Raw genomic sequence first — 25,664 nt, forward strand, 5'->3', positions numbered from 1 at the left:
CTGACCTGCTCTGCAGCCTTCACAAGATGGCTGCACGCAGCACCGGGGTCAAGTGAGCTGAAATAAGGCAGAAAAATAAGGAGAAGCTCAGCTGCTGGAAGAGAAGCTCGGTATCTGGAGGAAAAGCTCAGCTCCTGGAGGATGCCTTTGGCCAAACTGCTGAGGGAGAGCTGAACTCGCCAACTCCTGTGCCGCCATCTTGTGGGCGTCAAAGGGAGGTGTGGGGAGCTGGGGGTCGGCCTCTTCTCACAGAGAATTAGCGATAGGACGAGAGGGAATGGCCTCGAGTGGTGCCAGGGGAGGTTGAAGTTGGAAATGAGGAGACATTTCTCCTCAGAAAGAGCAGCCAGGCACTGGGACGGGTTGCCCAGGGAGGTGGTGGAGTCACCGTCCCTGGGGGTGTTCAAGGAAAGGTTGGACGTGGTGCTTAGGGACATGGTTTAGTGAGTGAGTGTGGTAGTAGGGTGATAGCTGGACCAGATGATCCTGGAGGTCTTCTCCAGCCTTAATGATTCTGTTACTCTATTCTATATGTGGCCTCTGAGGAGAGGACAGTTCTGGAAAGTTCCGGAATGTTCCAGAAGGTTCCTCAACAGCCCCTCCACAGCGTACAGCCTGTCAGCCATATTGGCAGCACTGAGTGGAGGGTGGAGGGGGGGAAATACAGAAAAAAATTGGAGATAGAGCCCTGCCAGCGCCAAGGTGATGCAAAAAGGAAAAGGGTGAGGAAGTGCCCCTGGTGCCAGGGTAGAGATCCGCCCTGTAGCCCACCAAAGCCCCACACCAGAGCTGAGGCATATCTCCTGCAGCAATGGCAGCCTGTGGAGAAGACCCTACGGTGGATCAGGGATAAAGTGTGAGGAGGAAGGAGCGGCAGAGAGGTATTTTTATGGAATAACCAAAACCCCCAGCCCCCATCCCTCTGCACCACTCCCATCAGGGGGTAGGGGAGTCAGGAATGAAGAGCAGAGGGTGGAGGAAAGGTGTTTGAATGTTCTCATTGTTTCTCACTATCCAAGTCTAATTTAATTGGCAATGAATTAATTTTCCCCAACTGCAAGCAGTTTTGCCACTGATGGTAACTCATAAGTGATCTCCCTGTCTTTATCTCAACCCACAAGTGTTTTCGTCATCTTTTCTCCCCCAGTTCTGTTGAGGAAGATAAAGGTTTCCACCAGGACCATCTTCTCCTCAGCCAGGGAGTAGGCTCACTCAGAAGAAGGGACCGTATGTGTTACCAGTGCCTCAACTGGTGCAAACTGGGAGCGGTCCCCAGAAATTCAGCAGCTCCCAAAGGGCTCCCGTTGATTTACACCAGCTGGGCACTCAGCATCCTACAGCATGATGTTAGATAGAAGTTACCAAATAAATCATTATTCTTCTCAGCAGTTGAAGAGTTGTCTCTTCTCCAATCTAAGATGAGCAGGAAAAGACAGTGCTAAATCCCTCTTTTTATTTTGATCCACTGTAATTGGGGTCAGGTCAGTGACCTTGTTTAGGCTGCAAGTCCTGGGCAATCAGGGGAGATGGAGAATTGCTCAATCAATCATGACGTTGCCCAGCTCTATGATCTATAAATGCAATGAATAGTTCAGATGACAAAGAGTGTATTTTTGTTACTATTGGGTGGGCATCTCAGGCCAATAGATTTATTGCTGGGCAGTCAAAAGGATGGGAAGAAGAGACATGTTTTCTGGACTTGAGCATCAGCTCGCCACAACACACATTTTAATCTCTTTCTATCAAACAGCAGCATTAAATCATTTGCCAATTGCCAGCCTCTCTCTGGGTGATTCCCTGGACTTGCAAGTCCAACACAGAGTGAGAAGAGACATCATTATGACCCCTGTAGCAAGCAGTGTTATAAATCACAGTTGCAAATAACTTTCTCACAAAGCTATGATCCCTAAGGCTCAACCTCTTTGCTGCTATTGCCCAGAGGCAGGTGTTGATGCTGGTTTCATCAAGGGTGGCCTCTGACACCCTCTTTGATGCCTTGGCAGAAATTTCAACCCTCCTACCCTCTGCAAGCAGCCAAGCACAGTAATTCTTACAGGAACGTGAATTTCTATTCCTAAATCATGTTGGCCATAGGTTATGAAAGGTATGTTGTAACTGGAGGTGCCATAGGCATCCCAAGGAAGTGTCTGTAAGCACCTAAATACATCTTAAAATCTGACACTTCCCGGGCTTGCAATTTCATCTTATCCCTATGCTGCCTGCTAAATTCAGCCAAATGCTCCCATACTGTAAATGCAATTCATGCTTTGGTGCTTCCCCCTGTGGCAATGTGATTGCAGATGGAAACAGGGAAGTTTTTGTTCTCTCCCTTCGCAGGTCTCATCACACAGATGCTGTTGGTCCTCTCTCCACCCTACCAAGTGCTCCAACTGCAGCTTCATCACAGTTGCTATTCCTCGTTGGACTGTCTTTGCTACCCCAAGGTATTTCTGCCCTTAAGCCTCCAAATAACTGAAATTAACCAGTAAATATTTGAGTTTAAAAAAAAAATAATAAAAAGATTATTTATGATGGCTAAGCAAACCTAAGTGACATGAGAATTAGGTGTACAGCATCACCACTATCAAGACCAAATTTCATCTTGGATGTTAAATGTGTCTGATGAGCTTGGTTAGAAAAAAAAAGGAGGGTTAATTTATAAGTAAGTGAATAAAATAAGAATATTTCAGGTATCTGCTATCAACTGACAATTAATAAATGTAAGGGGAAGCAAATCCAGAGACAGAATAGGAGTTGCTCAATTCAGCATAGCTCAGTTTTGGCTCTGGTGCCCCAAAAAATGGGGCACCAGACCTCAGTCAGCTTGAGACCACTCAGATCATTGAGAAACCATCAGGAACTACACAAAAATAATTAGTAATAGACCACAAAAGAGTTCTGAAAGTATTTTGTAATATTTGTTTGAAAGGCGATTTTGCATTTCCTCCTCATATGTATTCTAAACTAAAGCTCAGCTTGAAAAACTCTGAGGGTAGAAATCTATGAACAGCAAGCAGTGAACTTAGTACCCAGCTACGCCGCAGCTGCGCTAGAAAGTTTTAGTCTGAGTCATAACACAGTTGAGAGAGAAGCATACAGTTACGCTCTAAAGTCTTAAGGCAAAAGGAGATGCACCACATCTCCCGAGGAACTCTTTTAACAGTTAATTCCCTCGTTGTTAAAATCTGACCCTTTGTTTTGTAGCCTTCAGCTTTCAGCCTTCAAAGCTCGTTGCACCCATGTGTGCTCCACTGAAGAGCTCTTTAGCTAAAGAAAACATGGCTATATTCAGGCTTTGATCAAATCACTTTTCAGTTTGCTCTTTGTAAAGCGAAACGGGCAGAGCTTCTGGGCAGCTCCCACATCTTTCATTTTGAAGGGCAATCATGGAAAATGCAAGATGTTATTCCAGGGGCAGCTTCATGGGGCTCAATACAGACCTTATCCTCCTGGCCCTGCCTCTTTAGAAAGGCCATCATACTTACACAGCAGTATCTTTTACAGGATGATTAATCACACTAAAAGCAAGAAGCTGGGCATTCTTCCTTCACCACAAATGCCAGTTATACCCCAGCTCTTCATCTTGAATCATCCTGCAAAGTCAGGGCAGCTCACGCAATCGCAAGAAGGGGACTAACACCAACCAAAAAAATTTAATGGTTATCCCTGTATGCGTCCCAGTATGTGTACAGAAGAAAAAACAAAGACAGGAAAAAAATCACATCAATATTTGGAAAAACAAAGCTAGCATATCAACACCAAAAAATGAAGCAAAACTTTCGTCCCCAGGTGTTTGCCTTCCTGCAGTTTTCCACACCCAAGGACTGGCTTGCACTGGTTTTAAGGTGCTCCGAAAATCAAGAATTGTTGAAGACTGAAGTGCTTTTTATTGATAGAGCAAGCAAGAACTTGCTGGTATGCTCAGTGTGCCCACATTGCTCCCTCCCTGCTGCGCTGGTAGGCAAATAGATAACAACACTAAGAAGAAGAGACCAAAGACAATTAAAAATATTAACATGCCCAATACAAAAAGCTCCACTCACTTTAAAGCAGCACTTCATTTCATCCCTGTTTTGAAATCTTAACCCTCTCATTCACTACTGGTTTGCTTCAAAAGTGACTAAAATAGAGTGTTTCCTCCTAGCTATGGGCAAGAAGAGAGTTACAGGCTGGAACTGTTTGATGTCCATTTCACTGCAATAAGTGAGGAAAAGCACAGGGAAAAAAAAAAAGTAGATGCATAGCTGTTACCATCATTAACACCATCCATCATCACCTGTGAGAGCTGATGGGTATATTTTCCTTATATAGGTGGATACACATAAACATATATAATATATACACCCAGATATACGCACACAGACCTGGATATTACCCTCAGCAGAATCCTCAGGACAGATCATATCTCTCTGCTCTGCAAACTACAGCACCACAGTCCCAACCCTCTGTGAGCTGCTGGCTGCCCTTGTACCCACCAGCACCCACGGGAGAAAGCAGATGCAAAGCAACCCACAGCTCCCAGCCCCTGTCATCAGGCCCAGAGACTTTACTAGGGAAAAAATAATGGTTTCAATATAATATCCAGCTCCTCCAAGGAAAAGCCTCCTGTTTCATTCAACTCCCACGATGTCCCACAGCTGTGCCTTTGAATTAGACCCTTTTTCCATTGTTAAAGAGTTCTGACATTTTCTTTATTTAGCACTTGAGGTTTTACTTAAAAACACAAACCACCGAATTATAAATCCCAACCAGGAACGTGAGCCATCTGTGGATGCTTACAAAGTGCTACAGCTGGAGATACATTAGTGATGGAATATGGCACATGCAAATTCCTGCTTGGAAAATGTTTTGAAAATGCTCTTTTTTTTCTACAGAGGAGGCAAGTGACTGATTGCTTCTGTTGTTTAGGTGCTTGAAGTGGAAACCGGGCATTTCTGCTGTTGCCCCCTTATTCCTAGGTGCTAAGGCTACAAATACACAATAAAGATAAAGTGTTCCATTAAGGGTCGAGAGCTTGGCACAAAATCCCTCTCCTCCCCTTGACCCCCAGGCTAGGTATTGGGACTAGCAGCTGGCTGCATGTCTATGTCAAACTGTCCCAGATTTTTTTTTTATGATTTATTGTAGCAAAATTAAAGTTGATCTAAAAACACATGAATGAATCCAAGTTTAATCTCACTTCTGCTACTGACTCCAACTTTTTTTTAGTTTTGAATCTTCAAAACTAAAGTTCTGTCCATGTTTTGTCCTCGTCCAAAACTGAACGTAGGCTCCTGAAGAGATCACCAGTTAGAATTTAAACCACAAAACCATGATCCTGAAAAAAACATCGCACAGATGTTGCCTACACACAGCTCACCAAAATTCATCAGGCACCACACTAGGTTGATAGAAAGCTTCCAGGTGCTCCAAGCCTGCTCTGCACGCTGAAAAAAACAGCGCCAAGCCACCGGGTTTCTGATCACACACAACCCTAGGAACATTCTCAAAACAAGGGGGTATCTTACCCATTGCCCTTGGGCTTGCTTCAGGGCCTCCCATCTCACAGGATTTCATGCAAAACGTGGTAAGAGCTCAGAAGGCAAGACGCAGGTACAGCCTTTGCCCTGTTGTGGTGGATCTGGGTACCTCCACCGAGCACCCCCAACACCAGGGGAGAAGAGCACTAACCTTCCTTCCAAACAGAGTTGCTGTGCCACAAGAAGACAGCTTCAGCTGGTCAAGTAACCGGAAAGATCTTGTGTTCCTCCCTCAATCCAATAAATAAGCGTATGCATTAAAAAATAATGCATGGTTGGACTGACCCTTTCCAGCTCATTGGCTGCGGAGAAGTATTTTGAAAATTACTTTGATACATATTTACCCAATGGACCAGAATGATTCGCTTTGGCACATGAATATACCTTATTAAAAGCTGCTTACACCCAGGTTACTCAACCCAGCCCTTTTTTCACCTCTCCAGAGCACACATGAAATACAGCATTCATTATGTGTAGGTCTGGGGGACCCACTTCATTTCTCCCATCTCCTCCTAGAGGAAAGGGGGTGCTTTAAAAAGAGAATGATAAAAATAGTTCCAATTAGCGCTGCAGATGCTATGAACTGGCAGAAGGAAGTGGATTTGTAACTGGAGCCAGCCTAGGGTGGCAAAGGGAGCTGTGGGTGCAATTGGCCTTCTTTCTACCCTCTGTATAAAGCCGTCTGCAAAGAAAGCATCCAGCCCCCCAGGGTGCAGAGACCCCTGTGGCAACGTGGTCTGAAAAGGCTCGATTTTCAGCGGGAGGAGAAGAGATTTCCATTATCTTCATGCTCTGTGCCAGGTCAGCCCGCCCGCTCCGTGAGCCCGCAGCACTTTCTGTGCCGGGGCCAAGCAGCACCCGAGCAGCCTCTGGGAGGAGAAGTGCCTTAATTGCTGGTAATGCAATAGCTCCACTTAGCACCCGCAAAGCAATTCAAAAATGGAAGCAAACACTTTCTGGCTACACATTTAGGGAGCAGCCGGCTGTGTTGGCATGTTACTCCATTACTTAACCACTGGGTCATGTATCTGTGACTACAGATGGCTTTTACATCCACACCTCTTAAGCAGCATCTGATACCATCACCCAACCCCGGCCCAAAGGGAGGAATGCATCCGTTCTGACCAGAAAGACTTTTCCTTTAAATTAAATACCATCTCAGCCAAGGCCTCAAAAGGTTTTTCTGTGGCTCCATTAGACCCATGGAAGCAGCCTTCCTCATTTCTAGCACATGAAGAAGTGTTCAGCTGCAGCTCTGCCACGCAAAGGACAAGAAATGGCAAAATAAAACAGCACAACAAACAAATTTTCCCCATCAATCTCTCAGAGGCACCCCAGGACACACACACACTGCTTCCTATGGAGTACTTCTAGCAGTTTCTTAATGATTTTGTTTTCTTGATCTCTCTTTTACCTGCGTGTTTTCTTCCAGGCATCTCCAGCGCATCTGTAACCTCTGAGGAAGGCTTCAAGAACATCCTGACACAGGTATTTACACCATGAATCTGCTAGCCTTAATGCTGATAGGGCTGTAGCAGCACAGCCATTGGCTCCACAGGGAAGGCAATGTGGAAGGTCACCAAAAAGTGCTTTGGGCTACCTGAGCCAACACACTAGCAACATCAGTGGTAGTTACAGATATAAAAGCAGATTGTTTTACATCAGTCCCACAGAGCATCAGCTTATCAAGTATCAATGTGAAAATATTCATGCTATGGATCCAGGCACTCTGTGGCCCAGGGAAGAAGTGGCACAGCTCACAGACTCACGCTTGGCTTACTGTGGACACACAGGCTTCAGCAAATGCCTCTGTAAACACTTGCGGTCTCTCATCCTCAATCACACACTAAGCACCTAAATACCTAAACTTTACCAGAACTACTCCCTTACTTAAATATTTTGATGCCTGTGATAATATAGTCAATGATACTTCACCTCACTGAAAAAATTTGGTCCCCACATTAAAAACTGAGGCATTTCTTTGTTTCTTAACTTTCACCTTGTTCCCACACCCTTCCGTGAAACATGTCCTTCTCTCTTTCATCCAAAACTGCTTCCAAAGCTCAGGGACACACTTGCCAATAGAGCAACCACCTAAAGTGCACTTTTGCAGCAAACAAATTTATTGCCCGTGCTGCTTCACGTGAAGCTAGATACCTCACCCCAACAGTGCTGCTATAGGAGTAAGGAAAGTTTTGCTTTCTTCACATGAAAATATTTAACTGTCTCAGACCTCATTTGCTTGAAGAATCAAGCTTTCCCTTCTCCTTGGCTACCCTACTACTTCTTATTAGTGTTAAGGATCTCCATGCTTTTGGAAATAACCCTGGAATAAACTTGGAAATATAGCATTTAGCAGGAAGAAGAAGGAGCAAGGCTTCAACACTCAGAGCAACATGAAAAATCAGTTCAAAGTCTTCATTCTGTGTCAGGGTTGGAGAGCAGAAGGTTTCTTGGATTTTATTTTTAAAGTTCCCTACCAAACAACACTATTTTTTTTTAATGTTTCTTGAAACTATGAAGCAGGCTACCTCTCACTTCAGTAACACATACACCAAAGAGGAAAAAGCTAAAGAGGATGCAGGGGAAAATAAAACCAGCCCATTTCAGAAAGCCCCAAAAGAGAGACAAAGAACAAATTAATCTTATTTTCTAACAAGAGCAGGAAGAGATGATTAGTGTAATGAAGGAGACAAAGAAAGAGGATTTTCAAAGATGACAACTATACACCTCTCAGGGGCTTACCTGGCAGGACTGCCCGTGGAGCAAATTAATCAACAGAAGAAAATTCACCAAAACTCAGCTTCCAGCCTCTCCCATAGCTGGGCACCAAACTCTTCTGAAGCTAAAGCTGCTGGTTTTAGAGGCTGGCTCCAGGCCTCTCCAAAACGAATCCTAATGAAACACAGGTGATGCTAGCTGGGTGGAGTTTTTAAGCCTGCTACTCCAGTTCAGCTAGGCCATTTGTATCAGTTTTGGGTACTGTTTCCCAGCACTGCAGGTGCACCAGTTCAGAGTAAAGCATCAGGCAATAATGAAATTGACTCTTTTTAGAAGTTAACATTTCTCACAGTTTACCATGATTAGAGATGTATTTAACCTGCCACCAGTGCTGGGGAACACAGCATCGTAGCAGGAAATGCTGGTTGTTTTAAAACATTTTCTCTTGAAAATGTGTTCTTAAATCCATCAGTTGGAACAATGCTCCTTGCCAAAGGAGAAAAAAACACACCCCAGAAATGAAAGGAACAAAATGTGAATTCTATGGCAAAAAAAAAAAAAACATTCAGGTTAACATTTTGAACCCAGGCATTAGAAAATACAAGGTTATAGTTGCTATAGCGACTACAAATCAATTACTTTACACACAGCTATTACAATATTAAAGTAAACACGTCCGCAGTCAAAACTACTGCGTGGCCTCGTGGGGGCTAAGTTAAAATTGTTGTGGAGCCCAGAGCACGGTGGTAATGTAAATGCATTATTACATGATTTTTTTTTTTGCTTTGCATTTCAATCTGTTAAAGGCCCTCAGCACTGCAACACAGTTGAATGGGGCGAGTGGGATTTCTTGTCCCTAAAACCTGTCCAATTTGGCCTTGCACAGGTCTAAATAACTACAGGGGACACGGGCAATGGCAACTGAGATGAGAACTGCCAGATTTTCGAGAATACTCTGCCTTTCACCACATCACGCTACTCATGGTGAGTCTCTCTACATGGCCTTCAAGAGTTTTAAGTATCTGTTTGTGGATGGTGAACACTTCCAAAAAGTCAGCTGCAAGGATGGGCGCTGCCTCTTTTGTAGTGTGCTTGTTATGAGATGCTGCTTACACAAAGCATGCTGCTTACAAGCTCCAAATCCATAGAAATATCCAGTAAAAGTAACATATTTTCCTTTGGGTCCTAATGGCTCTTAAAAGCTGATTCTTACCCACGTTAAAAGAAGGGTATCACTACAACTGCATGCTGTGTTAGAGCTCTAGCCCGTTTTTCACTTGGTAAGTGTCCTCTGGGGAGGGCAGCAAACAAAAATCCAAATTTCGGAGCTACATCCATGCAGCTCAGTCCAGATGTGACACTTTGGACTTGCTTGAGGGGGCGGGGGGGAGAAAATTCAGACCCATCCATGTAACTTAATCATTTGTGACAACATTCAGAAAGTCTGAGAGCTTATTGATTTGTTTTATAATCATATTGTACATCCTTAAGAGCTGAACAAGTGCCTGATTTAAATGATTGGCTGGATTTTTTTTTCCCAGTTCATTTTACCAAAGGCTGATAGCACTTGCATATCACCATTAACACACATGCAGTTCATGTTTGGGCTATCAGGTCTTCCACTGTTAGAGACAAAAGGCAAAGCAAACGGGATGATGTCTGACAATTCACCCGACCTGCTTTTTTCTTATTTTTAGGATTGTTTCAATTTTTTAAAATTTTATTTTTCCTGCCTGCTAAGAAGCAACGATCCCATTTGCTTCTGCCTTCACCCGTTTTGCATTACCCTCTGCATTCTTTCTGTGCATCTCCTTCTCCAGCATTGTCTACAAGGGGGAAAAATGGGCTGGAGGTGGCAGAGAAAATGGTGGTGGCCAGTATTGCCACCCAGCCCTCAGCCCTGGCTTGCTAGGGGGATTGCCCAGGAGCCAGGTAGGTGGGTTCTCCTGCAAAAGGCTGGCCTGTTTTGCAGCAAAACCTAATTTATATGAGGACATGTGGTTTCAGTCAAGACAAATGAGCATTTTCCCAGGAAGAAAGAAAAAAACAAAAGATGTTTAACTGGAAAATTCACAACCAGCCTTAGTGTTAAAATAAATATGATACTCTTCTCATTGTGGATCCACAATTTGTTTGCTTTTGCAAGCACAACTGTTTTCCCACCTATTTTCCCTTATATTCTCTCACATTCGTGTTTATCAGTTACGCACAGAAATAAAACTGTTTTATGGTGAATACCCTCATTAATGTGTTTTAAACACTGTTGACTTTAAAATGATCCACTCCAAAGCCCTAAAGGCATTTTCAAGATTAAAAGTACCATTCCCCTTTTAGCACTATGTGAAAGCACCAGGTAGAAGGCAGAGATAGGGGAAAGCCATTTCCAAAGCTGAAAGGGATTCAGAAGATTTAGCTACAGCCTATCCAGCTTAAAATAAAGTTACAGCCCTGTCCTTTCCAATGGCTCATGTCTCTGACAGCAAATGTCATTAAAGCCATACAGAGAGGCATTGCTACTTGTTCTGAATTGCTGAAACTTGACGACTGAGAAAATAACGCCAGCTAATGCGTCCCTCCAGGGCCAAATCCTTTAGTGGATTTTTTCTGTTTGGGCAGGGCATACTGCTAAGGGGAAGTGGTGCAAAAGGAAGAGGTGTCTCTGGGTACTGCGTGCACATCTTGATGGCATCGTCAAAACTGAGACTGCCTTGGCTCTGAGGATTCATGTTGTTTTCCAAAGGGGTTAAATGATGCTTTAAATCAAGTGACCAGGATGCACCAGAGTGATCTCCTACCTCATTCACCTGTGGCGAGCTTTAAACCTACTTCTGCACATACACATACTCAAACTACTTTTGCTTTCAAGTTCAGCTTTGCTCTTACTGAAAAAAATAATTTGTATGTCAGACCACACGAGGTGACTTCCATGCTTCCATGCCTAGACTTGCTGCATAAAAGCCTCCCTTCTCCTTGGGTTTGCAGAAGGAAACCAGCTTGAGGCCCTATCCGCAAGCTGGGGAATGCTTCAGTGTCCTTGTAACTCACCTGCTCTTCTCTACGGTGCAGTAATACTGCATTTTTTGGCACTCCCTGAACAGTGCCTTCTGATTTTACCCCTGAGCCCATGTGGGTGGGATGCAGAATCATCCCCGGGACCTGAATCTGAGCTGTCTGTTCCTACGGCTTCTTCCTGCTCCCGGTCCGTGGTGCCCGACACGCGTCTTCAGAGCAATAACGAAGCTGTCAGCTGCAACCAGCCTTAGTGGATTACCCATATACATTTTGTTCCTGTAAAGCCTCTATTAAGGATGCCATTCTGTGATACATATTTAAGTCAGTATCTCTGCACCATGGTTGCCTGCGTGAAAGAAACCGAGAAACTATTACTGTGAAATTGCCTGCAGCTCTTGAGCACAGGAGGTAGCAACTGGCTAATAGTTTCTTAGACAGCCCTGGCAGATGTGTCAGGTTGCTTCGCAACTGCGCACCTCGTGGGAGAGCCACGCACACAAAGCTCCCCCCTCCTAGTGTCCCCAGCTGTAATTAATCCATAGCATCATTTCTATAGTGTCAGCAGCACCATATGGGCCAGGCGCTATTTTGCAGGACTAACCAAAGAGGAGGAAGGTTGCAATTATGTGCCTGATTATTCTCCAGGGCAGCTATCAGCTGTTTTATGGAAGGCAGGAGAGTTGGAGAAGGGTGGAATGCCATAGATGTGGCCAAGAGGAGGAGGATGACGAGTTGAAGATGAAAACAGCTGGATAAACCTACCTCTCACCTTCTCTACTGCCACTGTCTTAATGTGACACTTCTTCCAGGCTTGCCTACACCGTAAAACCACAAAAGCAGCTTCAAAGAAAGACATATCACATCTATTCGGCCTTAACCTCGCCTAGTTGTACACCATATGGGATGCCTTGAGTGAGCATTTAAGGAAAGTGCCTGGACATATTTCTTCGGTACCAACATAACAGCCTCCTCTTCCCGAGGCGTATAAAGAGCTCCGGGGAGTTCCCAGTCGGAGCTGAGTGCCCAGCTCCCCACTGGTATTTATACAGTATAGCACGTTATGAACCTTTACAGCTCTTGCTTTGGGTGCAAAGCACTTTTAATTGTCTTTGAAAGCCCTACCCTAGAAAGACAGAAGCATTTTTAGCACAGAACAGCCTCTCTAACCCTTTATTAAAATCATTCTGTGGGCAATGCTATTATTCACCAATTATCTACTTAATTTATACGTCTATATTATATGCATAATCAGATTACACATAAGCTGATTTACCCAAGGAGACAACTGAGAAAGATTAAACGTTGCATTTTGCTGCTGGCATTGCGAAACCCCCTCCAGCACCCTGAAGGAGAGGCCAGGCGGTCCTCGTGCTCCCCAAAGTGCCCCAAGGGCAGGCAGACGTTGCGACTGCCGTGCCTCAGTGCTCTGGGCAATGCAGGGCAGCCACCCCCAAGGCTCCAGGAAAAAGCTCTGCCAAACCGAAAGACCGAGAACTTCTTCCTTCCCTCTCCCAGCCACGCAAAACTTGAAGTTTAACCAGGAACACTTTGTCATCGATTCAAAGCAGGGAGAAAGAGTTTATGCTTAAAAAATAATAGCAACTGCTTGTATTTGACTATGCCTTATAAAGACAGCTGAAATAAAGCAGTTATGATCTCTGTGACAGTCACTACTGCTAATGCCTATCATAAAAGCCAGTAAGGAGGCAGATATGTTGATTTATCATGCATAGCTGCTCCCATATATCTACTTTCTAATAAAAATCTGTGGAATTATTGCTTGCACTGAGCTTCATGCACCCATATTTGTATTGCTAACCTCTCCTGGAAGATTTCAAAGCTTTATTTATGGGAGGCTTTTATCTACCCCTAGGAAAAGCGCTCACAATGGGAGTGTGCCAGCCCCCGCGACTCAAGCCCGTTAGACTGCAGATTTATACCACCCAAATTCCTCAGTGGAGAAACATGATCGTTTCTGAGCTCTCGATTAAAGCATGACTGCCGATAAAGCTCATGATTGCTGTCACTGAGGATACTGGTGACCTGGGACTTCTGTACAAGTCCTGTGTAAGTCCTTCAGCACTGTCCCTTTGGGCAGGCCCATGCCTACCACCGAAGATCAAGCTCTCCTTCTAAAGCTCTTAAGATTTGTTCCACAGCTGTTTGTTGCCTTTTTTTTTTTTCCCTCCAACATTTCACTTTCTTACTTTCTTTTTAATCTTGTCATATATGGATTTTATTTATTTTTTTTAGATTGTAGATTTTTTTAAAGCTTTTATTATGTACACACAGCATGTGCTGAGAGGAATAATGCATTATTTTGAGCCAAACTCTCTTAACTAAACTCTTCTGGATGTCGTTGGTTCCTATCTTTTCTCTAGCATTCTACCAGGGTTGAGAACCAAAGAGATACAGCGAGTGCCATACTTCAGAGCTACAAGGTTGTGAGATGAAAAAGGCTGATACTTTGGAGAAAAAAACAAACAGGATTTCCCATGCAAAGCCTGCTTGAGGATGGAGGTGAATGCGGCAAGAAGCGAATTCCTGATTCCAGCAGCAGTTTGGAGCTGCATCCACCTTGTTGCGCCCCATAGACCCCAAACACGTACTGAGAGCACCTCACCTCGGATATATCCATCCTTAGCATATTGTCGCGCCTCTGACTCTGATCATGAGAAGGGCTCAGCATCAAGCATAGCTTCTTTCGGGACAAATATCCCAAACCAGAGCTCTCTCTGGAAATTTTCCTACATGGGGATTCTATCACAGATTTGGGACACCATGTCCCATGTACGTTTTTGCAAAATCCCTGCAAACAATCGTGCAATACGTGCTTCTGTGTGCACAGCACTGAAGGGGATACGTGAAGGGCAACATGCTCAATACATGGCATTATTTAGGGGGAGGATTCATCTAGCACTCAACACTCTTCTTCTAAACAGCAGGATTTCTGCTTTAGAGTCACCTTCCAAAAACTAACTGTGGCTCCGCTTCCTACCTCAAAACCAAACTGCATTCCCACTGTATTTGCTCCATCTCAGTCAAAAAGCAGAGATCAGTGTTAGTTAGGGATTAAACACAACTCCGACAAAAAAAGTAATTAGCATTGGCTAATTAATCAGACATCCTGCATGAGTGGATTCTCTAAACCAACGGCAAGGACAGCCCATGGGAAAGCAGTGCCCAGTGTGCATGCCTTACTCCCAGAAATTTGGGTGAAGAGTGAATTCTCATCTCTCTCCCCTGAAGAAAACAAAACAACAAAAAAAAAGTAACACGGAAAGTCATAAAATAAGAATAACTTTATTCCACTTCAGCTGTTCAAACCAAAATGAAAAACATTTCAAATTTGTTTGTTTTTTTTTTTTTTTTTTGTGCATTTCTCAAAAACTGCTGTATATGGAAAGAACTACCAACAGTTTCTCCCAAATTTTCATTTTTGATTAAATCTCTTTTTGATGCGCTCAAGGATGAAACGTATCAAGTCAAGGAAATAACTGTGTGAGCAATTTCCAAGAATAATCAAGATTTACAATGACCTTTTACTCTAGGCAAGCAAAGGCATGCGGTATGATGGATACAGAAAAAAAATTACTGAGAAACAAGAAAATTTGCATCTCGTACCAGCAGCAGCAAAGGGGGCACTGAAATGTGCTCGCTTTACACAGAGGGCTGCAGTGCCATGTCATCACAGATAAATGAAGGGCTTGTATTAAAAATGCATAATTTAATCAAGAGGAAAAACTACTAATCAGATGGAAATATGCAGACCTGATATTGATTTTTTAATATTAGTGTTATTAAATCCTGCTATAATTTCTTACAGAATCACCCAAATGTAAATTAATATAAGGAGAAACAGTTAACCAAATTACAGGCGCAGATCAAACATTCCTGCTCGTTCACGAGCGTCCCACCGACTTGTGGTATTAGCAGTGGCATAAAAGGCTTAGTATGAAATACGACGGGCACTGATCAAATGGTTTCCCCCCACTCAGAGCAGCTCAAAACCAGCCCTGATGCAGATCTTGGCATGACCCAGGCCGTGGCCACGGGGCTGCCAGCTCTGCTCAAGCCAGCCCACGCCACCAGGACCAGGAACTCACTCGCTGCACATAACGAGCTTCCAGAATTAATACCTGCCCTCAGAAACCAGGTGGGCCAAGCAGCTGTGCAGAAAGGGACCGCCACTTGCCAAGCGAAACAGCCCCGTGGGGTTAACGCTAGGAAAAGACCCCAAGTCCCTGCTCTCATTTGAGCCTTTCTGATGTGGCAAACCTCAGCGGAGTGAGATGTGCTTGCCTTGAAACTCTGCCAAGGAACTCGAGTCTCACATTACAGAGAAGCCTGTTTCAGTCTGCTCGAATTACAGCAAGAAAGTAACTCCGTAGCACCATTCTTCCAGAAAACGAAGAATTATTAATATTGACTCAGGTTATAACAGTGCCCGGAGGCCCTGGCCCCACTGTTTCAAGCAGCATAGAAACACCAAAAAAAAAATACGTGTATTCCTTTTTTTTTTTCCCCTTGTCAATTAGAGCACAATCGCTGTAGAGCAGATACTATTTGCTTCCATTTGTACAGCACCTTGTGCCACACGGTCCTCATCTTTCAGGCAAATCTGAACACACACCACACACGCACACACACAGAGGATCAAAACAGGTACCAAGCATTTAGCATTAACGCTGATTCCTACCGACCCTTTATGTGATATTCACGTACAAGAGAAAAAGAAGCTGTGCAGCAGGGAAGCAAGAGGAATTAAACAGCACATGTGGCTGGTAACGTACAAAATTGCTCATTTTGCAAAAAGAGCTGGCCACTCTTTTAGACAAAAAGCTGATGTCACTCACACTCCCTACTTCTTTTTCGTTTTATGGTATTTAAGGGTGTTTGTGGCGCTGCTCACACGAGGAGATAAATAAAGCCAAGCCAGATTCCCCCTGCCTCCTTTCTCTCCCCGTTTTCAGCAGCCAGTGCCTCCCACTGATTGCACGTCCCGCACGAGCGTCGCACCACAGCACCACGCGTGCAGCCAGTGGCAGCAGCAGAGAACGGCCAGGGAGCTGCTGCTGTTCTAGCCTCCCTGCTGTGTTACACCAGCGTTAATGAGGAGTAAATAATCATAGAATAATATATAATGATAATGAGTCAGCTTTCTGCAGTTTATAGCAAGGTATTCAATACTCGCTGCAGTCACTGGCGGCACAGAGTAGGTTTCCAGAGGCCCCTACCCGACAAACATTGCAATCCTGCAAACTCCATGTTCTGGAAGAGCGGCTGAATGGTAAACACTTCAAAGCACCCATCCTGCTGAGCATCAGGATTAGGAACTCCTTTGCAGATGGCAGATGAATGAAGCTGGAGCGAACGCTCGCCCTCATGGGTTGCAGCCTGTCTCATGCAGCGTGTGCCTGTGCCTGACAGCACCTTTCTAACCGGAGAAATCCTGCAGCAGAGCCCTGCTGGTTTGCAACGTGGGTTTGGGAGTTAGCAGATGCAGAAAAATCCTCAGTATTTTGTGGGTGCCCTGGCTGAAAGGGTTGTAAACCAAGGCACTGCATGTGCCCTGCACTTCTTACCCAGGACCCACTTCTGCTTCCTACCACAGCAGCCAAAAATCAAAAAGAGAAACCCAAATACCTCTAAAAGCAAGTTTCCCCCAGTCCTCAGGGAAATCCCCCACGTTTAGGAAAAGCAACCAGAGCACAGTGCCGTAACCAGACCCAGCAGCGTGGCAGCAGGGAGGGTTACAGGTCTACACTGCTCGCGTCAGACCCCTGCCAAGCATCAACAAACCCCCAAATGACCTTCCCGCTATCGAGCGGTGCCTTCATCACACTGTAAACATCTCTGGGACTAATCGAGATGTTAGGCAGAGTTACTCCTTGCTGATTTGGGCCTGAGAGCACAGGGCACTTCCCAGGCTAACAAGCACGGTCCCAGACTGCCTCTCCTGTCTGTGACAAAGAGCTGGCACAGCTACCTTTGGATTTGAGGACTTCTGCTGTCCTCACCCTCCTCATCGTGCAACTGAGAGAGAACTTGAGGAGCTGGGAGGTGGAGGCACCCAGACAGACTGACGGCAGCGTGGACAGGCCTCTGCCCCTCTTGGATGCTATTGGCTTGGATGAACGCTGTTCAGGATGATCTCCAGAGACGTGGAGAAGCTAAAGCCATAGCATTGCCTGAAACTCACAAAAGGCCAAAGCACTGGTATCACCATCCTGTTTCCAGTGCCTTTTTGATGTCCCCTTTATTCTATGGCAGCTGTTACAGTTAACCAGGAATTGAAAACGTGGAAGGAATATGCAAGAACAAATCAAGAAGACAGTTCTTTAACTCCTTGAAGGTTTGGGGAACAAAACACTGGGAATAAGTATTAGCAATTGAATTCCACTTCATTAGAGGGCAAACCATTTCTGAAAGAAGAAATTCTCATCAAGACAGAAGTACAACAGTTGAGCAACAGGTCTGGAAGGGAAAAAAAAATGACGGGGCTTTCTGCTTAAAGCTTTACAGCAGTCTTCTCTGGCGCTTTATTGGCCTCTAGTGGAAAACAGGAGCTATGTCTCGTGATCGCAGAACTTCATTTACAGAGCACAGGGGAAAAAATACCACTCCCCATACGGAGTTTGTATATATACTTGATGGAGGAATCAATGCAAGCAACTAAAAAGGACAGCCAGTCTGCCTAGCTACACACAGGCTTGGTATTGCAAACATTCAGGGAAGACATTGAGTTAAACATTAGTTCTTTTCTACGTGTGTGACTTCCCATTTAGGCGTGCTTTTTAACTGCCTGCCATAATAGAGTCAAATACAATTTCACCTGCAGAGGCACTACAGTTGGCAATGTTTGTGCTGGAAACGGAGCCACTGAATGTGCTGTGCTGAAATTTAACTCTTCTGGCACTCTGAGCGCAGCAGCTTGGCTATGGATTAGACCCTGAAACAGGGAGTTCAGCCACTGTCTTCAGTAAACACGGGCTCTCAGGATGAAAACATGCCTGTATAGAGCAGACTGATTGTGATAACAGTGCTACCTAGGTATAAATTTGGTGAATCGAAACCCATTGCTCTGGTTTCTATGGATATAAACAAGAAGACAAGTCTCCTTGATCAATTAAAAACACCGGTAATAACCCAAAGACAGCAATAAGCAGGATCACAGGCACGAACCTCTGGAAAGGTGTCAGTAGAGGGCGGGCAGTGGGCTCAGTACAGAGACCTGAATAACACAAAAGACCAAGTCATCTGTTGGAGCAAGCACAGAGCTCTCAAAACCAGAACCAGCTATAAAGCAAACACTGCCCCTGGCAGAACTGTGCACACCAGAAATAAACAGCTACCTCCTGAGCAGAGAAGGAATGCAGCTTGCTGCTGTGTGCCAACCTCCTTCGGCTGAGTACAAACTTGTGTGCATGCTGCCAGCAGCTCCGGGGGCTTGGTTTCCCCCTCCAAAGCTCACCTTCCAGAGCCCAGGGCTGTGGCGAAATGACCACACAGACACCAGGGTTTCTTCAGATGGCAGGAGCAAACCGTGCTCAGCACCAGCCCCGCTGCTTGGCCACCATTCGGTAGAGGCACAGCCCTGCCTGCAGCTCGAGGGATGCACCTTTGACTGATTCCTCACACAAGCAGCACGTTCGGGAGCCCAGGTATGCAGGAGAAGGGCAGGTAGCAATGGGTACTGTCAAAACTAGGACAAACTTGCTAAAACATCACAGCTTAAGAACAACATTTCCTATATATTTTGGTTGGTTTTTGCTTGTGTCCCTTTGCTTGTCTCCAGCACCCATTTCACCACCCTTTATGCTAGCCAGGGGTATAGGGGCACACCACTAGAAGCTTCTTTGGAGGCCAAGCTACCAAAACCAAACCAAACCCTATGCTAAAACAGCACGGTACGCATCCAGAGTGAGATTATGTGAACCACCTAGCAAGTCTGAAGACATATTTCTGAAAGCCAAGCTCAGTCTTCTGACTTGCTTGTTCTGAGCGAATCATTTGCATTCCCCATTTACCTTCAAGGAGAGGGAGGAAGAGACATCCACCAACCACCAAAAGCCATATTCTTGATATTTTTTGCCAGTTCAGAAGTGTTCATACCGCTCACACCCTGCATGAATGTGAGGGAGAGAGGGAAACGTAACCAGCAGCAGGGAAACTCTAAGCAGTAAATACCAGGCTACATCTTGCTCAAGTTCCCTTGGCTCTGGGCTGGTCCAAGTGCCTTTTTCCCACATCATTTAATAGGAAGTAACCTAAAGCAACCTGATTTTCATGCCATAAGTTTGAAATAATCAGGCATGGGACTTCAAGCTTTTGAATCCTCCAGGCTGGCTGAACTCCTCTCTGTAAATCCGATAAATTAGTTAAATTAGTTATATTATGTTCATTTCCTTTATGAGAGGGGAAAAAAAAAAAAAAAAAAAAGAGAGAGAGAGAGAGAGAGAAAGAAAAGAAGAAAGAGAAAGAAAGAAACAATCCATTTGAGCTGGAAAAGTCTTCTCCCTGCCTCTTGCACAGACTGGGATCTCAGGAAAAGCCCTAGAAAGCAGGTATGATGGCAGCAGGACCAGCAGGTGGTGGAGCTTCACCAGGCTGAGGCAGCACTAGAGGTTGTTGCAGCACAGGAAAGCTTTCCCTCGTGCCCAGAGAGACAGATGGAGAGTTTTCCATACCTTGCCCTTTGGCTTTCTTTGCACACAAAATATAACTCACTCCACAGTTAATTTCTCAGGCTGCAAACTATTTGGCCCTGGTTTGATGTATATTTTTTCAGTTAAGCATATGTGTGTGTGTGGATAATACCCTGCTCAGAACAGAAAAGGGGAAAAAAAATCACACGATCCTTAACAGACGAGTTTAAACTGCTTATCTGCAGAGGAGTAAGTCTTATTTTAGTAACAGCTGAATCACATAAGAAAGCAGTCACAGTTGTACACCAGCAGACCCCAGAGCAGCGTAACTAATTTGCTTCCTCCAGGAGAGAAGAATCCTCATACCTTGAGGTACTGAAAATACACAAGGGACTGGCATGGTAAAACCAATCCTGAGCTGCCAAAGGCATGCAATAAATGTAATAACCTCTTCTGTCACCGCCAGACAATGTAGATGGAGCTCTGGCTACGAGCCTTTGCACCCACCACATCTCAAAGCACAAAGGAGCACAAAAGCTCGGAGTTGGCTCAGTAATACCAGAGCATCGGTTTTGTGAATCACGGCACACTGCGTGCAAGTCATGCATGTTCTGTGCCAGTGACCAAGCTACAACATCACCACCAGGAGGAACTCCTCTCAGGGCTAGGATTTACCAGGCGAATGTGCTGCCCTCTTGAACGTGAAAAGGGGTCAGGGTGAGCAGTCAAGGTAGTTGGTCACTGCCCTGTCCAAGGCACAAGGGGGTCTCAATATAACCTTAAAACACTGCCCTACTACCTGTGCAGTGCTGCTCAAGGTGTGTTACTGCTAAAAAGGGGCATGATTTCCCTTGATGGCCATAGAAGCATTCCAGGTGGTTCACGCATACACTGGTTTGTGTTTTGTTGTTGCCTGCTTTTGCATTAAGATAAAAAAATAAGTTGATTTTTCCTACATGCAGAGAAATTCACCTTCGTTTCTCCTGTTACACCCTACAAATCACCCACTTTACCTGTTTATCACGTCTTAACATTGAAGCACATCTGTGATCACTGGGGGAACTGGAAAACCCCTGAGCAGAACTGAACCACTGCTTCCCCTTGCTCCTCTCCCCCCAGAAGAGCCAATACAGGGATAAAATGCAGACTCATTGCTTCCTAAAATTGAATACTGGGTCAATGTGTAAAGGTTACTGGAACTGCCCTCCTGTGAAATTATGAAGGAATCTGACTGACATACGAAGGGCTGACGTAAGTTCTGCTTCTTTCAAGTAAAGACAGGTAAAAGAAAAAGGTGTATTAAGGATCTTCCTGCTTATCAAAACACAGTATGCTGTATAAGTGCTCAGTGCTTTGTTTCTGTCCAAGGCATTGATTTAATTAAAAAGAAAATGCCACGGAGCGTTCTAAATGAAGGCTTCTCCACTCCAACTTAAACACTGTGGCAAAGAAAAGCAGTAACAATTCCTTATGTCAGACCACAGGCACAGGAGAGCACGACCCTGACTGAATGCTCAAGGTGAGGGGAGAGAGTGCCGAGCTCCATTTCCTCGGGGAATCCACAAAGCAACCTGAGCAGCAGCTCACCAGGACGAAGCAGTTTCAGGCCCTCTGTGCAAACGCAGCACCATCACCATCCTGCTCCCGCTTGGCACAGCACAGCACTATGTGCATGCGTACCCAGGCACGCAGAAGGGCAGCGCACAGCCCTAGCAATGGGAAGGGTGTCTTAATCAAAGGGGGTCTTAATTGAAAGCCCGATTCTCCATTGCTCTAATTGTAAGTGTGAGCTGGAATTGAGACAGGGCTTCATGAACCACTGCCGTCAACAAGGCACTTGCTGGCACCCAGCGATGCCTGAGCATGGCTGAAGGGAATGCTATAAGGGGAGTTTATAAAACCTTTCAGGACTGGCAAACCCCTCTTGCTCTCCTCTCTGTAGCACTGTATACCTTAGTATACTGTCATTCTCAGCACAGGTCGCTGTTGCTCAGGGATGCGTTTATTCTCACCCTCCCACCTTTGATTTTATTCCTTCGTTGCCAAAATAATTTTAAGATTTAAATGCCAGACAACTCTACAACACTTAGCTTATAAAAAAGTGAGTTCAGCTGAGGCAAAGGTACCTAAAAATAACAAAACCCCACACTAAGTACCCAGCACTGTGCATGGCATACTTGAGCCCAACTGGGATTTTAAATGATTCCTAGAGAGACCTACTTTTATCACCAACAGTAAAGGTTTTTGAGAAAATGAGCTAGTTGCTGTGGAATTAATAATAGATCTATGCAGATTGATATTCCCAGGAGATAAAGGAGAAAAAATACTAAAATCTGATGCTCCTGGCAAATGAAAAACTAATGGACCGTATTTTCCCCAAGGGATGGGAGGTACTTCCATTTTATTTCGCACTGATGACTATGCCAGATCTGCTGTAACAGGTAACACAGAGGGAGCGCCATCTCCAGCTGAATGGAAACACCTTGGAAATTTCACAGAGAAGGCAGAGGGGAGCGCAAGGCATCAAACACCAAAACTCAAGAGCACCGAATGATGGTGACAGTGCAGCAGAGTTTGGCTCTGTTTAGGATTTACCTCAACTGTACAAGATTCCTACAGCATCACCAAGCTGGACTTCCTGTATACCTGTGGCAGGAAGAGCAGTGATTGGCACTGGGACCAAAACCATGGTCAGTCAGGAACCCTGTTTTCCAAAGCCAATCTGTATTGGCATATTTCAGTTCCAAACTCCTTTTAGAAGAAGTTTCAACACCACCGATGGAAGTTAGATTTCACTGGGGACATCCTTGAAAGCACTCAGTGCAACTCCCTCCATACATATTTACAAATCAAACTCCTCAGCTTCATGCAATTACCCGAGTTTTCAACGTTGCACCAACTACCATAAAATTCATTCTTAAATGATTTAGAAAGGCAGAGGAATCAAAACTGATTTGTATTATTTAACATTTATTGATACAAAACAGAAAAATAATTTGTGGCCATCTATTTACAATTTACACTGGAGGAAGATCTCTTAAGATCAATGAACTCTGTGCTTCCATACAGGCGTATTTCCAGTTGGGTGGTAGTTAACAGTGTTCTTCAGAACTCGCTCTCATTAGATGATCTTCAGCTTGCAGGTGAACTTACGGGGAAGAGGGATTGGGCTCCAACAAGGTGCTTGTTACAACTGGTCTGAAATGCAAAAAGAATAGAAATCAGTTCATCCAGCTGAATGCAATATTCAGTTAAAAACCACCCCAAAACCTCTGCGCCATAATACTAGACTGTAACTACTCCGTAAAGTGGAATGACTGCAAATCGTGTTCAAAGCAACCACGTACTCCAGTGGCAAATCAATACAAGTATCAGAATCATTTCAATTATGATTTTCAAAAGGGCACATTAGCCTAATTTAACTAAACAAGGTCCTCTAACAATTGTGTTCCTCTGTACAAAGGTTGGAGTTGTCAAAGCCACACTCGGCTGCAACAATGACGCTTGTTCTACAGATTTGTTTTATGCTACCAACGTTACAAAACGCTGCATTTTGTGCAGGACCAAGAGGCCTAGTAGTAAAAATACAAGCAAGTTTCATGCTATTTTTATAAAAACCTTGTGTGTATTTCAATTAGTTTCTGCTAGTATTTAGGCAAACAGTCCACAGCCCACCATTTACAGCCCCAAGGCCACACAGAGCTGCTGACAGCAGGGAGGAATCCACGAATTAAGGCTGTTGCTAACTGAGTGCCAAGTCTGACACAACTCCCCGCCAAGTGACGCTGTAAGCTGCTCTCTCCTCTCCTGACCAGGTAGGTGGTAGCAGCAGACTCAGGGCTTTGGAACAGCAGGTAGCTTACAACACTATAACCATCGTCCTCTACCAGGCAGGACAGAGATATGCCGAAAGTTATGACTGATGAAGAGGACTCAACAGTTGATCAAGCAGAACCAGAGGGATGCAAATAAACTCCCTTCCCCCTTAAATGAACTTTCATCTCCTGCTCTCTTCTATATCCCTTGACCTCTCTGTGGCAGCCAGCAACAAGAACCAGGCTGCCAGGTGTGCACACAAGTGCTCACAGGTGTACCTTGTACCTATGCTGGTGATCCTGAAGAGCCACAACAGTCTTCTACCTTAGTCCAGGCTCCCCCTCAGACCCCACATAAGTCTCAGCAGCCAGGAAGATGCCTTTCCCCTGGCATTCACCAGAAAAGCCAGGCAGCAGCGGGGCACGAGAGGGCACGTGTGCGCTCATGCCAGATCTCCGTGCCAAAACCGGCCGGTGCCAAATGGCATCGCCCCTGGCGACAGGAATGAAGATGTAAGAGCAGGTGAATGCCTGGACGAAGCTGCCAATGCAAAATCAGGGCATGGCACAGTGCCTAGGTGATGGCCGAGTCACAGCCAGATTTTGCTAAGGCAAAAGGTCAGCAGCATGATGAAGTAGTGCTGCAAGAGGTGCCAGAAGCACACCCTGACACTCTGTTGAGTGTGGCCAGGTAGAATGGCATCGGAAAGGATTCTTTTGGCACTGCAGAGCCAGCCTCAACACAGGGATGAGGCTCAAGGACAACCACATGAGCCCAAAATGGCAGACAATGGTAAGAAACACCCTGCCAGTGACAGCCTAAACTGACCTTTCTTGGGATTAAAACTACACAGGCCTTTAAAAGAACAGAGGCCAAAGGAAGCTTTGCATCACTTCTCTAAGCAAGAAATTCGGGAGCTTTGCCAGGCCTTGTACAAAGCTTGAAGGAGAGGTAGCAGAGGAACTTTCAGGCACAAGAACACTCCTGAAATAATTCAAATACCTGGAACTAAGTTAAACAACTGCTACAGTCATTGTAAGCACCACTAAGACAAAAAAAAAAAAAAAAAGAAAAAAGAAATTTGTAGAGAGCACTACATTTAAAAAAAATAATCCTTTAGAAACTGCTATAGGCTGAAAGATAAAAAAAAAAATGAAGGAAGAGAACATTCAAACTTGATGCAGTGCACCACACTGGCAAGTACATGCATATGAGGTTCTGTTAAAAAAATAAAATTATGATCAACAGGGGTCATACATGGAGACCCTTTCTTTGTAATTTCCAAAATAATTCCAATTCCAGAAGAGGGCGGGGGGGACTGGATATTTAAGCAAGTTCTTAGTCCATGCATGCATCCAGTTCGTTAAAAATGGTTTTGTACTTTATCAGCATACATAGTTCCTGGGAGATGGGCAAGGACAGGTAGAAGTGTGAGGCACACACCTCATTTACAACCCTTAGCATCTTGCCAGAGATGAGCATTGCAGCAAAACAAATACAAGCTTAAAACACCCTTCAGAAAAGGAGCTAAATTATTTTCAGTACAAACAGTATTGCTATTATAATTCCCCCCCCCTTTTTTCCATCAAGAAACACAAGTATGTCATGCAGCGTGGGTGTAGGATGTAAGCAACAGAAGCCATTTCATGACAAGGTAATGATTTCTGTGAACTTAAGTGGGGTTAGCAACCAAACAGAACGAAGCTATTCCAAATTCTGATGAGATAATCCACTCAAAGTAATTTGTTTGAAAGGTTAAACAGGAAGCTAAGATGGGACTCGGTGCACCACAAAATGAAGAGGCAAAAACCCTGCGCATTCAGCGCTGCTTTGTCTTCAAAACATAGTCAGTTTTTTTTTTCACCAGCTAAAATGCTGCCCAAGTCTGGCAGCATTTTAATTTCTTCCTGCAGCAACCCCTGTATTTAAGTTACCTTAAGAGTAAGCT

At 44.7% G+C, this 25,664-nt stretch overlaps 1 protein-coding gene and 1 long non-coding RNA gene across 7 annotated transcripts in view; one reads left to right on the forward strand and one right to left on the reverse strand.

Moving 5' to 3' along the window:
• LOC140002425 (uncharacterized) overlaps window positions 1–25,664 on the forward strand; it is a 26,409-nt gene continuing 745 nt past the window's right edge. Inside the window, exons 1-5 of one of the 4 annotated variants that reach the window (XR_011808911.1) lie at window positions 1–881; window positions 2,338–2,444; window positions 6,952–7,007; window positions 9,127–9,224; window positions 13,126–22,706. This is a non-coding gene — a long non-coding RNA (uncharacterized lncRNA). Of the gene's footprint in view, window positions 882–2,337; window positions 2,445–6,951; window positions 7,008–9,126; window positions 9,225–13,125; window positions 22,707–25,664 lie in introns of those variants that run through there. The other 3 variants (XR_011808912.1, XR_011808913.1, XR_011808914.1) reach the window with 3 other exon arrangements.
• CENPC (centromere protein C) overlaps window positions 22,851–25,664 on the reverse strand; it is a 27,259-nt gene continuing 24,445 nt past the window's right edge. For all 3 annotated transcript variants that reach the window (XR_011808910.1, XR_005265371.2, XM_027456017.3), the window contains one exon: window positions 22,851–23,098. Coding sequence is in view for 1 of the 3 variants with exons in the window: in XM_027456017.3 (XP_027311818.3) it covers window positions 23,050–23,098 (49 nt within the window). In the remaining 2 variants the exon portion in view is untranslated. The remainder of the gene's footprint in view (window positions 23,099–25,664) is intronic.

Source organism: Anas platyrhynchos, chromosome 4 (genome assembly GCF_047663525.1).
Source record: "Anas platyrhynchos isolate ZD024472 breed Pekin duck chromosome 4, IASCAAS_PekinDuck_T2T, whole genome shotgun sequence".
Lineage (NCBI taxonomy): Eukaryota > Metazoa > Chordata > Aves > Anseriformes > Anatidae > Anas > Anas platyrhynchos.